This window comes from Lasiosphaeria miniovina (genome assembly GCF_030549165.1).
Source record: "Lasiosphaeria miniovina strain SMH2392-1A chromosome Unknown B0T26scaffold_9, whole genome shotgun sequence".
NCBI lineage: Eukaryota > Fungi > Ascomycota > Sordariomycetes > Sordariales > Lasiosphaeriaceae > Lasiosphaeria > Lasiosphaeria miniovina.
The window spans coordinates 1,804,769-1,819,123 of record NW_026848228.1 but is presented as its reverse complement, the minus strand read 5'-3'; the positions used below and the strand labels follow the sequence as shown (position 1 = coordinate 1,819,123).

Here is a 14,355-nt window from a genome sequence, read left to right as displayed (position 1 = left end):
ATCCCTTTTACTGTCATGGCGCGCAATGGCCGTAGCAGTACTATATAGCTTACTACAGGTTGCAAGTTGTCAACTTGCAATTCTGGAATCCTTTTGGGGGTTCTAGCGCAGTGGTAGTGAGTGCTGCAGGCTGGCGCCGTCACATTTACTCCCAGTTCTCGCGCGCGTCCACAAACACATCCTCATCCTCATCCCCATCCTCAGACCCAGGATCGCCCTCATCCTCATCCTCATCCTTAGACCTAGGATCGCCCTCGCCGTCATCTAGCATCTGCGCCTCGACACTATCCAAGAGACAATCAAACGCGTTACGCAGCTCGGGCGTCGAGTCCCTCTCATTAAACAGCTGCAGAGGCGTCTTGCCAGCGTCGTCCCTGGCCGCCGTACTCACGCCGCGCATGCCGACGTCGGCAAACACGGCCATCATATCGACATCCGCATGGTATGCCAGAACATGCAAGATACTACGCCCGAAACTGTTGACATTCCGCACGTCGGCACCGTGCGCGAGCAGGAACCGCGCGACGTCGGCGCGGCTGCGCATGATGGCCTCGACGAGGGCGATGTCGCCCTCCCAGTCGCGGTGGTTGACGTCTGCGCCGCGGCGGACTAGAAACCGCACCGACTCGAGCGCGCCAAACGCGGCCGCGCAGCTCAGGGGCTCGGCGCCGAAGTTGTCGCGCGCGCCCAGGTCCGCGCCGTGCCGCACCAGCAGCGCCAGGATGCGCGTCGCGTCCGCCGCGTACAGCAGCCCACCCGCCGCCACGACGAGTGGCGACTGGCCCATCGAGTCCTTCTTCTCGACGCTAGCCCCGGCGCCGAGCAGCAGCCGCGCCAGGTCGTGGTGGCCCGACCGGCACGCCACGTGCAGCGGCGTGTAGCCAGACGTCGTCGCCACGTCTGGGTCCGCCCCCGCCCGCAGCAGCAGCCGCACCGCGCCGAGGTCGCCGCGCGCCGCCGCCATGTACAGCGGCGTCATGCCGCCGGCGCTGCCGGTGTTGACGTCGGCAGCGTACTCGGGGCGGTGCAGGGCGTCGGCGAGGTCGACGTGCAGCACGCCGGCCATGGCGCGGTGCAGCGGCGGGTAGTCGGCGTCGTCGAGGTAGCGGGCGACGGGCAGCAGGCGGGCGATCTCGACCATGGCGGCGTCGCCCGTCAGCGAGTGCTCGAGGGCCAGCTCGACGGGACACTCGCCGGCGGCCGTGGTCTGGTACGGGTCGGCGCCCGCCTGCAGCAGCAGCCGCGTGGCCTCGACCTGGCCGAGCCCGACCGCCGTCCACAGCGGCGGCTCCTCCGTGTCGCCGAGCGTGTCGTACACGGACGCCCGCCCCGCCGACAGCAGCCGCCGCACCCCATCGGCTTCGCCTCGCACGATGTAGCGGAACAGCGTCTCGGAGCCCGTGTTGATCGTGTCCCAGTGCAGCCGGTTGTGCATGCGCACGTTGAGCTGCGGGCTGCCATTGAGGTTACTCGACAGGAACACGGACAGGGCGGCTCGGACGACCCAGTCTGGGAACCGGTACACCAGCCGCAGGTCGCGGAACCCTCCTGCGGCCGCCTGCTCCTGACTCGCCCCGGGCCCCCGGCACCGGCTGCTGGTGCACGCGCCTTGGCCGCCGCCGTTGCGCGACGCGTACGTCATTGTGATGGCCCCCAGGACCGACCGCAGCGACGTCATGCGCCACGAGTAGCTGCTGACCGAGTGGCAGCGGCAGCGGCAGCTAGCCTCGCACTGGTTTCCCCCCTGCTCTCGCCCAGACGCAATGCGGCCGCTACGGGGCGACGGCACCATGTGGCGGACGAAGGACGTCCAGGCGGCGCCGTCGCCGCCCTGCAGCAACGCACTTGCATCCCTGCCGTTCTTGTTCCTAGCCTTTACCTCTGTGCAATATTCCTCTCCGTCCACCACCAGAGACGGCGCCTTGCCCAGCCGGCGCTCTAGGTGGGCGATGATGGTGTGCTGCGAGATCTGCAGCGCCTCGCCCAGCCGCGACACGGTCTCGTCCTGCGCCGCCTGGATCCGCTCCGCCGTGTACGACATGATGGTCGCCGACGTCGCCTGCAGGTCGCCGCGCAGCTGGTACGCGAGCGCCGCGTGCGACCGCTCGAGCGTCGTGACCATCTCGGCGGATACCGATCTGCGAGCGTGTCAGCTGAGTGGCTGCGTAGGGGCGGTTGTGGGTGTGGGTGTTTACACGTTCTGCACAATGAGCAGCCGGCACACGCTCGTCACAATGTCGCCCAGCTCCTTGCGAAGCTTGGAGATCTTGCGCGCGTTGGCCATCCAGATGATGCGCCGCCGCTTGCCGAGGTCGCGCAGCGACAAGGAAGGGGACTCGCTCGCTTTGACGATATCGTGCTTGATGCTATCGAACTTCGAGTCGCTCTGGTTGTTGCTGCCGCGCGCCAGGCTGTCGACCACCCCTTCGATGACGCGCAGAACTGACGCACCCTTGTCTAGCAGCCGCTGTAGATCGCGCTGAGAGGAAGAATCAGCGGCAGCATCGCCTTCATACGCTGCCACCCCCGAGCCTTTCGTGTGCTGCTGCTGCTGCTGCTGCTGCTGCTGTTTTCTAGACGCTGCCGCATGGTGTGTGCTCTTTGTCGCCGCCGCCCCTGCCCCCGACGTGTAGATGGCGGCGAGGCCGTGCTGCGTTTCGCCAAAGAAGCGCTGGGTGCGTGCCATGTCGTCGCGCAGCAGGTGGAGCTCTTCGGGCGCGTCGCGCCAGGCGCAGGAAACCTCCCAGAGCTTGGAGCCGGTGCGGAGCGCCATCTCCGAGACGCCCAGGATGGCGCTCACTGCCTCCATGTTTGAGCATGTACTGGATCTCTTGCTTTGTCTCTTGATGTTTCGGTCGCGGCTCAGGGTGTCGGCCCATTGTTTGCGTTTAAGTCAGCTCATATGAGGTGAGGTCCATACTCCAAAGTTAGATTCCGGGAGGTAGCGTGATATGTCGCCTAGCCCCCCGCTCGGCAAGTATATTACGTCCCGTAAAGAGGAGCACCGGCACTATTCAATATAGAGATTAGCCAGTAGCCGTGCCTGTGGCCTGCCGCTTCTCGCCGTCAATATGTGCCGCGGTAGGATCGCTACTGATTGCCGTCCGGGACTCCGAGGCTGCCCAATCATTGGAAATGTAGGGCTGTAAGGCTAAATTAAATTGGGGGCCATATCAGGGGCATGATGTTTGGAGAGGTTGTGTCTTCCCGAGGAGCGGCTAAGAACACAAGAATGGCCCATGTCGATATTTGGCTGACAAGTCCGTCATGTGTGTAGGGGGGGGGAAGTCGTGATTGTATTGCAGAAGCCGAAAGCAGGACTGAACAACTGAACAAGGTAAAGGTCGGGTAATACACCTCCATATTCTGTACTTCGTACATGTACATTTTAGATATCCTTCCACTTCGAACAGACGAGTTTTGATAATTAGGGTTAGGGTTGCATCTGTACTGGTAGAGGGAAGACTGAATTTCTGAAATCAAATTCGGGCCAGCATTCAGGACTTCAAAAAAGCAGCCAACTAGGTGTCTTTCCTACTCGACAGACCACTCCACTACTCAGCCACCGAAAACAACAAAAATACGACCACAACAATGCTTTGGATGCTGCGACCATCCCCCACTTGCCCTCCCTTTGGTCTACGAAACAAGTACGAAGTACATGCCCACTGTACCCAAGCATACCAACTTTTGCAAGCCTGGAGAGACTGAGCAGGTACTTTCTTTTTCGACTGCTCGATCCCAATTGCACGGCGCAAAGTTTTCCTCCACTGTCTTGTTTCGCGTCGCTGTCCCTTACAGCACCCTTACGGCACTACCCTCGCTCTGCTTCACTCTTCCTCCGCGGCCTCTGCCACCTAGCCAACTGCAAGCGGATACACGGCTGCCATGGAGGCAGGCCTGAACGTCCCCAGGCGTTCGGACCGATTCGCTTCCCTCCACCCCCAGCATTGAATAATTAAATTCTCCGCACGCCTTTTTCAGCTAAACCCCTTTCTCCATTTTCACCACCCAAATGTTTTCACTGCCTCTCGTCCTATAGTCAGCCATTGTTCCTTCTCTCGCCAAAACTCTGCTCTCCGGGTCTTGCGTAATTGCGCCTTGGTGCCATAGTGGTCATTGCAAGAGTCTGTTCTGTTTGGTGCGATTTCCCCTCCCTCCTCCCCAGCCCGAATCTCCTCTTCTATTTCCCGACCGAGTACGCGTCCCCTCTGTACGAGCGCAATTCCAACTCCACGCTGTGCCCTCCAACCTTTGACCTGGTGAAAACGCCGAAGCTAGCATTCTTCGTCCCTACTGGGGCGGGCTGTCTACCTACTTATACAGCAGTTCTTGTACTATTTCTATCGATCCACTTGGTTACTAACACCAAGGCTGTAATCAAGGCATGAATTTGTCACTCTCTGTCGCTCAATGGTCTTGGCCCGCCGTCGTCGCTACCCTCTCGAGAGCAATTAGAAGCCATGGATTACATTCAGCATGTTATTCGTCCTTGTTCGTTCTTTCGACGTCATTACTGAAATCCAGCCAGCTCGAGCGTGCCGGCTTCGAGAATTCCACCTTCCCACCGCCAGTAAAAGAAGCTCCCCGAGGTGTTGGCACCGAATAGGGCAAACCGAGTCTTGTCTCGCGCAAATAAGGTCACCCGCAGCAATGTCTCTGAATCCTTGAGAGGGAAGCAGATAAGAGACACGGCTGCCCCTAATGTAGACTAAAAAACGGGTCGCAAGGATACAGCCCGTTTTGCGACTGGGCCCTCCGCTCCGGCATACAAAGTTCTGTTTATACGGATCTTGGGAGATATCGGCCCAAGCATGCCTATCTAAAGATCCAGCTATATTTCATTCCCGCCATCAAGCAAATATTGCCATTGCCGATACCCAGTTGCCAGACAGCCAGTCTCACCGCAGAATGGGAGCAGGTGTGAGAAAAAGGAAGGTCGAGTTCGATCGGACTTCCTCAAGCGAGGCTGTCCGGGCGAGTGTTGCCGTCTGGTCGCAGCGGCAGCCTAGTAGTCAACCCTCAAGCCCTCCAGCAGGCATCGCCAACTCCGGTTGCCGTTGCCTAGGTAGCAGGGGAATAAGGACACAAGGCACCGGTTCGCGTCAAACCAATCGGGAAACCCCATCGGGTCTCGCTCGAGATCTTCTCGTTACCTTCACGGGGTCGAAATGACAACGCTGTCAAGGCTGTCAGGGGCCGTTGAGGGCAGGCATTCGGAGACTGCCGAGAAAATTCGGTCGAGCGCATCTTCGTCTTCAAGGCCGAAGGAGCAACGATTTGGCGGCGGACACAGTTTGCGGCAGCTCATCAGCCCTCCTTCCCATCAAATGACATTTTTCTACAGTCTTAAGTCAGGAGGGTAACAGGCCGGCGGTCGTGGTTTTGGCCACGTGGGTGCTGAACAACTGGTTCCGGGAGCTAAATACGGCTCTGCAGGCTCGGCAGGCGCAGGCCGAAGAGGAAGGTATGTTTTATTTCGTCTACTCGAAGAGCGACTTCCACAGTTGGATTTTTCACTAAAGTGAAATATACCCCTTACCACGTACATACTCATTGACTACAATGAACATAGTTAAGCATTTGCCGCAGTATAGCAAAACGCCAAACAACTGAACGGCACCGACAGAGTCATACCAGCCGACTCGCGAACCTTGCCGCCGCCATGCAACATCAATGCTTTGAAGACAGTTATCTTCTTACACTGTGAAAGATTGGCTTGTTGACCAGGCAGCTGGCGAGCCTAATCTAATCCCTTTTAGGACGTGGCGTTCTGGACCTTGCACTGGGGAGGGTGGCATTTTTTTGGGGCCTGAGCCTTCGTATGAGCGGCCACCCAAGTCCGGTAACTTTCTTCATGTCGAGACAGTATTGTCTTCTTCATGTCGAGGCAATATTGTCTTCCTGTTGAGGCGGTATTGCCTTCCTGTTGAGGCGGTATTGCCTCCTTGTCGAGGCGGTATACCTTGTTCATTATGGCGGCCGCCGGCGCGCGGAAAAAAGAAGGGTGCGCTGGTCAGAGCTTTCTGATGAGGTTTTGGGACCTAGTGTTGGGGGAATGGGAATGGGGTGGGGGTTGCAACCATATAGCTGCTTTTGTCCAGAGTGCCAGGCAACAGTGTCTTTTTCCCAGCACGTTTACTTGAGGCTGAGGTATTTCAACGGGACTGTCTTTGGTTACTGACGAGGGGATAGGTGGCCTAGGAAAAGGGGGCTGTTTACACACAACTAAAGGGGATACACCCCTAACCTGTTTCGGGGCTTGCCTGCGGCTCGCCTTGTGTTTGTTTTGGTGGTTTTGTGGAATACGGAGCTTCCACGGCTTCTTTACCTGGACAGTACTATAGGCTTTAGCTTGTGTTAACTCATGTTCGCGGACCTTCTGCCCTCAACTCTTCCTGCCACACTGGCTATGATGGGCACAGGAAATTGACTTGTCTAATGAGATGGAACAACACCAAAGTGCAGCGTCAACGAAGGAAAGTGTGGCTGGCAACCTGGCAAGTGATTGTGCTGACTAGAATAATTAGAGCTATCGACTTGGCGATTCTCACCCGTCCACTAACGAGTCCAAGACCTGACTTTCGTTAACAGCAGCCATGTTCTTTGAAGCTGTACGCGGATGTTATTGACCGAGCACTTGTGTAAGCATTCTGGGAAATTGCAAAGACAGCTGCGCAGTGCGCAGTTTGGTCAAATGCTCAGGCTGTCAATTCCTCCCCCTCCCCCTCCCCCTATCGTGGATTCACGTCAGCAACAAGTGCCGCTGCCTTGGAATTGCGGGAGTGAGACGGGATTGGCCAGATTGAAGTGTCATTAAAAAAACATAAGCTGACGAGTTGGTTCCAACGAAATTACGGAGTAATTAGCCCCGGATTCCTTCCTCACGTCGGTCCGCTGATGCTTACCTGCTCGCTCTCTGAAACATAGGCCCCAACGGCTCGTAACCTTATAACCTGCAAGCTCGATTTATTGGCTGCGCTGGATGGAATCTATCCGACCGGCGCATTCACACGGCAAGGAGAGGCAGGAAAGTGCTGGTCCGAGGGTTAGGGTTAGAATGTGAATAAACGCCATTTTCACTTGACGTTTGGTGGTGACGACATCGCTGCCGGTTTAGACAAGAAATAAATAAAAGTTAAAAACCGGCCGTTTAGTGCAAAATCATACTTTGTTACGGGGTATTAGTCTGGATCCATTTGCAATGGCGCGTGACGGCAGTGGCAAGCTTTCCACTTGGAGACCCTCCGAGCAACTTGGAATGCACGTATGATTAGTACTCTGCTTAATACTCAGTGCGGAATTATTACATTGCATTATGACAAAATGGAACGTGGCAAACGTGGCCCACGCCAATTACCAAGGTTCGGGCGACAGAGGCGGCGAAAGTTGACGGGCATAGTGCGTGCGAGGTGGGATCGCGGCCGTTTATATAACGTCGGGCTGCGTCGCTGGTCATGTCATGATCGACATTCGTCTCCAGATTTGGGGCAACCCCTCTGCCCTCTTTGCCGGGGACCTGGACTGGACCCCCCCCAAAAAGCCAAGCTATCCCGCCCCCCATGCTGTGCGAGTTGACGACATGCACTGCCACAGATCCAAGAGTCGAGTTAAAAAAAGCCATTTTACACCACCCTCACACAAGAATTCTAAGTTAGGTGCATTACTCCGGGAAAAGGAAGGATGCAACCGCGGGCGCGACCACACAACGAGAGATGGAACGCCATCCCACCCGCCGGCAGAGAGTAAAAAATACCTACCAATTGTTTCAGAGCCTTTTGGTGGAAACCTAGATTAAGCACTGTCGGATTGATGCCGAGCTACGACATCGTCTCTGGCGTGCACTCACCAGTGTTCCACTCGCCTTTTAGGACAGTGTTCCACTCGCCTTTTGGGATGACGTTCCACTGCTGCTGGGCCCGTCGGCAGCGAGCTGAGGGGAAACGCGTGTCCCAAGGGGCTTTTCTGACCCAAAGAATCCAAGTTTCATCAGAGCCGGGAAGCCGGAAGAGAGATTGTGGGAGCCTGAGCCCCGAGGGTCCCGTTTTTGTGGTCCTTTGGGCGAGTCGGGGAACCAAGTGCCGACCCACGCGGCAGCGCTTACGCGCGCGTGTCAAAAAGGAGGGGGGGTATCTGTGCCGTTGGAATGAAGCCCATTCCTCTTGCATTCCCACTGGAAGGTGAACAGGAACAGGTAAGCAGCAGCGGCCCCGGGCCCAGCGGTCTCCGGCGGCGCGTTAAAAGTTCGCGCGTGCGGGATAAGCGCCAGGTGCCCTACAGAGAGGGTGTGGACGTTTCCCAAAAAGCAAAAGAAGAAAAAAAAGCAAACTGCATGTGCTCAGCCATTTGGGTGCGCCATTGGACGCCGTTGGGAAACCTTTTTGTTCCTCGGTGCGACGCGACGCGACGACTGTGCTGCAATCATGCCCCCGACGAACCATGCCATGGTGATGTTAAGTGCAGTGCAGCGTCCTACTCGAGATGCGTGGAAGGCGGAAGCTAGCTTCAGCTGCGTCCCGATCAGCCCATAGGTGTCCCGAAGACCCCCCCAGAGCCCGACGGGCGGGCCCGTTGATGGGCGACCAGCCGCAATGTCCGTTTCGACGCCTGATTGACAGGTACCTAGACGGGTAACAGGAACCTTTAACTGTCGACTTTCGGGTAGTAAACAACATCTCTATTCTCAAAGTTCTTGTCTAGCAGGTTTCCATGCATCTCACCGGGTTAAGTGCTCTCAGCGGTTCGGTCCAACAGCTCGGTCGGGCAGTTGGCAATGTGGGGCCCTGCCCAGGCCCTGCTGCATCACCCTGCCTGGCCCTGCATCTCGTGGAAGACCCCTGGACCCGGTGGAAGCGGAGGGGGAAGGAGCAACACATCCCTGCAGGCCAAGGTACTTGTGTCCAGCTGCCAAGGGGCTTGGAGGGGCACTGGGCAAGTACCGGCGTCGCACTGTCTGGGCCAGAAAGTACCTGTCCTGTACTCGAGCAACCCGCGCTGAAGTCAGTCCATCCAACTGAATGGGCGGGCGGGCAGCCTCGCTGCCGCACCGCGCACCATCCATGGTTTGAACCTTTTTATTTGCCGCCACCACTGCCCTCTCCAGGGCTGTGCCTCTTCCTCGTGCAGCCCAGAGCAGCAGCAGTTGCTGCTGTCCTTCCCTCCTTCTTCTGCTTTGCTGTATTTGCGCGCCACTGTTTCCTGTCATCAAAATCCCATTCTATCTCTATCCTCTTTCGTGTTCATAGTTTGGATCAGACGCTCTCTCGCCAGTCCTGCGTTATCGTCGTGTTTCGAGTCTTCGCCCCTTACCCGCCAACCCACGCCGACGACTTCTCTCCGACAAATCTGTGAAATTTCTCCGGCGACCGCCACATGTCGCAAAGGCATTGCCTTGCGCAGCGGCGACCATGAGGACAGACTTCTTCCACCGCCTCCCACCGCCCATGGCCGCCTTCGTCCTGGCCGCCCTTCTCGACATGACAGCCGCCCATGTCCTCCAGCCCTTTCCCCGACATACACAACCGCCAACGACAACAGTGCCACATCATGCCATCAGCGCCGTTTCGTGGCCGCTGCTGCTGCCAACAGCGGCGCCCCTAGACCCCCTCGACCTCCGCCGCCGCCAAGACACGAACACCGTCTGCGGCTTCCTCGGCGGCGTCTCAGCGCTGCCCGCGACATGTAGCGCGGGGTCGCATTGCGTGTTGGACACGCAGCACAGCGCCGTGGGCTGCTGCCCCAACGGCCAAGAAACATGTACGGCGGGCGTGTTCACGAGCTGCGTTGACGCGAACAGCGGGCCGCAGACCGAGGTCAACCCATATGTCTTCACATGCCTGAGCAGCGACGTCTGCTACAAGAACGTGTTCGACGGCGGCTTCTCGCAGTTTGGCTGCGGCACGGCGAGCGACCTAGCCACAACGGTCCTTGCGACGGCGAGTGGAATCACGCAAGTGTTGGTGCGCCCTACGTTGAACGTCCCGTTCACAGACCCCGTCAGCACTCTAAGAACGCCAACAACGCTCGGCACCGTGGCGTCGTCGTCATCCACCACTACCCGACCGTTGACATCGTCTTCTATAACAGCAGCTCAGTCTTCCCCGGCAACGACTGACCCGTCGTCCTCGACGTCCTCAGCATCCTCGACGTCCTCGACTTCCTCGACCGCGACCACTAAAACCGCCGATCCCACCGCCGCCCCGGCCGCCACCACTTCGGGCGACCGCACGGGCGTTATCGTTGGCGGCACTATCAGCGGCGTGGCTGTTCTGGTCGCCGTGATCGCCGTGGCCGCCTTCTTCATGCGCCGGCGGGGGAGCAACGTACGCAGCGGACCCGGCAGCAACTCCCCCGCCACCGGCAAGTACATCAGCCCGCCGCGGCCGGGGCCGAGCACGGGGTTCATGGCAGTGGCAGCGCAGGACAGCGACGCCTTCGAGACCGGAGGAGGCAATCCAAGTGCGATGCTGCCGCCGATGGCGACGGCACCGGCCTTCTCGTCCGAAATCACGGCGGGCGGCCCGTCGCCCTTTGCATACGCGGGGGCGGCCGGCGTCCTGCCCCCCTCTGCCGGAGCGCGCGCCGCCCCTGGTCCTCCTCCCCTGCAGCCCATAGTCACCAGCCCCAGCATCTACGCGGCTTACCCGTCGTACCCGCCCCAGGACGACCCCAACCGCTACCACTACCCCGGCCAGTACCCCGCCGCGTACGCGGGCGCGGGCTCGGGCAGGGTGGAGCCGGACCAGGTGCCGCTGACGCGCGAGATCGACGACTTCTCGCAGGGCTTCCAGGTAGCGCTGGGGCGCATCGGCGAGGAGGACGAGGATCGCCTAGTGCAAGGTGCCGGGAACGGGGGTGGTCGCGGCGGCCTCGAGGATCTCGCGGTCAACGAGGGCAATGGCGTTAATGGGCCTCCCCCTGTTGCTGCTGGTACCGGCGCCACTGCTGCCGCTGCCGCTGCCGCCGCTGGGGACAACGCGTCCACGTCCAACGCAAGCTACAGGGGATCAGTGCGGCCGCTGTGGCAGCAGAATCGCCGGCAGAGCAGGAACCTCATGTGGATGTGATATATTTCTGGGCTGGGCTGTGTTGTGCCACTCTGCTTCTAATATATGTGCATACGTTTTTGGATTGGACTTTGGATCTGGATATTTGGATATTGGCGTTTTACCCCCTTTTTGGAGGAGGTTTATATAATGGGATCTTGGGGGCTGGGGCTCACGTGGATCACAGGCGCGGCGGTTACTACCGGGAACGATACCTCCACCATAGTGTTTGGTGTTTTGTTTTTTCTCTCTCGGAGTTTTGCATAGATGCGAGTGTCTTGTTTGTTGCGCGTTTCTGGGACAGAAAAGTTGAGGGGGCGGACAGGTCTGGAGATGGCGGGGCCAGCTTCGTTGCCCCTATCTTCGAACCCGCCTCAGGGCTGGGGTTTGATGGGCTTCTAATTCTTGGGTATATATATTTGATACAATATTCGCACGACGCTCGTCCACGAAGTTGCTTTCTTTCCAATGTAATGCTTTCTTGATCCAAAGAATATCTTATTAGCTAGGCTGAGCGGTTTGGATGGCCTTTCTCGACCACGGCCCGACGCCCAGCCTGTTTACGAATGCGGACGACTTTCGCTGTGAGCGTAAGATTACAATGCGAACTAGGGGAGTTGCAATCTTTTTTCCCTGTCCGCGTTTCTACTTCTCTACCTCTTCCGCATGTGCGTCAGGGGCAAGGCAGCAAGTACCGGGACGAGCCGAGCGGCAACTACCTGACCTACGCAGCATACCCATGGGAGGACTTGTGGAGACTGGATGCACCCCTATGTTATGCTAGACCGTCGATCACCTAAGTGACGGGTACTGAGACCCCGCCCTGTGATGCGCTGCGTTGTGCTTTGCTGTGCTGTCCTGCCCTTGCGTCCTACCATCCCTTAGCTCGGGGCTTGTCCGTGCTGATGCAAGATGGACGTCTCAACCTCACCTACACAGTAAACCGGGACAGAATGCAAATTACTGATGCCCATCCGCCGCAGATCCGAGACGCGAGGGATCATAATACTCGAGGGAGCCGATCAACTCAGCTCGAGTCGACTTTAGCCGCAGCCGCGAGAGCGTTGCGTGAACGTGAGCGTAGTCTAGGTAGCGTCGGCTCGCTAAGATGTGCGGTGGTCCAGCAATGACAACAACAATAACATCTGCATTAAACGTCCTGAAAGGCGGGTGCTGCTGCTGTTGCCCGGCCTTCACTGCATGCGCTCAAGGTGCCGACTTCCGAGTCAACATGATGGCATGTCTGCGCTCGGAATAAAAAGGCCCTTCAGGACCATGCGAGCAACGCCTGTTGTTCTACAAACATGCGTCCGCCTCGGCCGCGCAAGCACCGACAAAACTACGGGCCGTTACCCTAGGCACCGGCTGTGTCAGGCGAGTTGTGGCAGCTACGTATACACCGACAGGCAGAGAAAAGGTCTGGAGGGCTGGGCGCCCGAGTAAAGTGCCATCTCGGCGGGTGGGTAAATACCTAGGTCAGGTATGACAACGGGCCGGCGGATGGACTGGTGCGATCTATGCGTGGCACCCCCCTCCACAAACTAATCCTACCAGCCGTGCAGGTGTGCAGGTCCGTGCCTATTTATATATCGACCTGAGCTTCTGCGCTGAGAGGGAGAAGCTGCGCGTCTTTGGGGGCTGTCCGGTCCTCTGAAACGATGCAGTCTTTGTAGGAAGTCGTGCTGCTGCGGTTCTCAGCTGAAGAGATGCTGTTCGGGGGATATCATGTCTTTGCTGTGCTATTGTTTTGGTGGCTTTGGTAGCCGTGATAGGAGAGATCTTTGTAACGCCTTCCTTCTCTTCTTTTCCCCCGAAGCGGAGAGAAAATGTCTCGGTAGGCAGCAAGAAGCAAGAAGTTGTCCTCGATCTTTTCTTTCCACCCGTCTTTGACGTCATTACGAGTACTGGCCAAGTAGAAAACGGCACGCCCTTTGCTCTACACGGCGACCCCGGCCTTTGTGATGCAGGTTGAGGATGGATTACAAAGTAAACTGTTTGGCAGTTGTTCTTGACATCTTACAGGCGTTAATGGGGCTCTGCAGAACTCAAAGCGGGGCACCCAAAGCCCGAAACGCAGCGGCTAGCGTGCGCCAAGCCGAATGCGTGATCGTTGATGCTTATAAGCGAAAGGGGAGAACATTAATCCCGGACAATCCCGGCAACCTCCAGTTTGTAGTCAGCGCGAGCCTGACAAATATTGTACGTGGTAATTACGTAGCCAGGCAGGGAGATCGACTACCAAGCTAGCGAGAAAGACCTAGAAGCGTTCCATTTTTCCTTCCTTGTTGGTGTTCCGACCAGATCAGATCAGATCGTGACAAATGCGCGATCCTCGCTTGTAAGCTTTCTTGGGGTCAGAAACCGAGTATATTAATCGCAGGTCCAGATTGTTTTGTATTCTTACTGTTTCAAGTTGCAAGCTCATCATCCGAACCCGAATACTCTGTAAACATTCTCGCATCATCAGTCAATTGAGCCCCCAAAAGCCAATAAACCGCCAGCCATCAACCACAGACCACACACCACAACCGCTCAAATGGCCCCCAAAGTCCTCGTCGTCCTCACGTCGCACGACCAGCTCGGCGACACGGGCCGCAAGACGGGATGGTACCTGGTGAGTTGTCACCCACGCACACACACACACACACACACACACACAAGCAAAGAACACACCACTAACCACATCCAACAGCCCGAGTTCGCGCACCCGTACCACGAGTTCCAAGCAGCGGGAATCGAAGTGACCGTCGCGTCTCCACTCGGCGGCGCCGCGCCACTCGACCCCTCATCGATCGACGCAGCCAAGGATGACAGCGTGTCGGTCGCGTTCCTCGAGGGCAGTAAAGCGCTCTGGGCGTCGACAACGAAGCTGAGCACGCTGCTCGAGGCCGACGCAGCGTCGCAGTTCGACGCCATCTTCTACCCGGGCGGCCACGGGCCCGTGTTCGACCTGCCGGTGGACGCGGCGTCGCAGGCGCTAATCAGCCAGTTCGCTTCGCAGGGCAAGGTGGTGGCTGCCGTGTGCCACGGGCCGGCCGTGTTTGCGAACGTGACGCTACCGTCGGGCGAGCACCTTGTGAAAGGCAAGGCCGTGACGGGCTTTTCGAACGCCGAGGAGGAGCAGATCGGGCTTTCCAAGGCGCTGCCGTTCCTCCTCGAGGACAAGCTGGTCGAGGCGGGCGCGACGTTTTTGAAGGCTGACGAGCCGTGGGGCGCCAAGGTAGTTGTCGATGGCAAGCTCATCACCGGGCAGAACCCCGCGAGCGCGAAGGGCGTCGGCGAGGCGATTGTCAAGGCCATCAGTGCCTAG

The 14,355-nt window shown here is 58.1% G+C and overlaps 4 protein-coding genes across 4 annotated transcripts; 3 read left to right on the top strand and 1 right to left on the bottom strand.

The window, feature by feature from the left end:
- Positions 1–145: 145 nt before the first annotated feature.
- On the bottom strand, positions 146–1,792 carry B0T26DRAFT_660128 (ankyrin repeat-containing domain protein; the record flags this gene model as incomplete). The annotated part of the gene is made up of 1 exon (XM_060439003.1): positions 146–1,792. One exon carries the CDS (start codon positions 1,790–1,792, stop codon positions 146–148), a length of 1,647 nt encoding a protein of 548 aa, XP_060289773.1.
- Positions 1,284–2,564, top strand: B0T26DRAFT_735899 (uncharacterized protein). Its single transcript, XM_060443265.1, has one exon. The coding sequence runs from the start codon at positions 1,764–1,766 to the stop codon at positions 2,481–2,483; it is 720 nt and encodes a 239-aa protein (XP_060289772.1). The 5' UTR covers positions 1,284–1,763; the 3' UTR covers positions 2,484–2,564.
- A 6,843-nt stretch (positions 2,565–9,407) lies between these two features.
- On the top strand, positions 9,408–11,066 carry B0T26DRAFT_744979 (uncharacterized protein; the record flags this gene model as incomplete). Its single annotated transcript, XM_060444485.1, has 1 exon — positions 9,408–11,066. The coding sequence occupies one exon, from the start codon at positions 9,408–9,410 to the stop codon at positions 11,064–11,066; it is 1,659 nt and encodes a 552-aa protein (XP_060289771.1).
- A 2,515-nt stretch (positions 11,067–13,581) lies between these two features.
- B0T26DRAFT_758055 (class I glutamine amidotransferase-like protein) lies at positions 13,582–14,355 on the top strand (the record flags this gene model as incomplete). Its single annotated transcript, XM_060446349.1, has 2 exons — positions 13,582–13,659; positions 13,738–14,355. 2 exons carry the CDS (start codon positions 13,582–13,584, stop codon positions 14,353–14,355), a joined length of 696 nt encoding a protein of 231 aa, XP_060289770.1.

Coding starts and splice junctions, on each gene's coding strand:
- B0T26DRAFT_735899 (XM_060443265.1), top strand. CDS start 1,764: ATGCGGCCGCTACGGGGCGACGGCACCATGTGGCGGACGAAGGACGTC.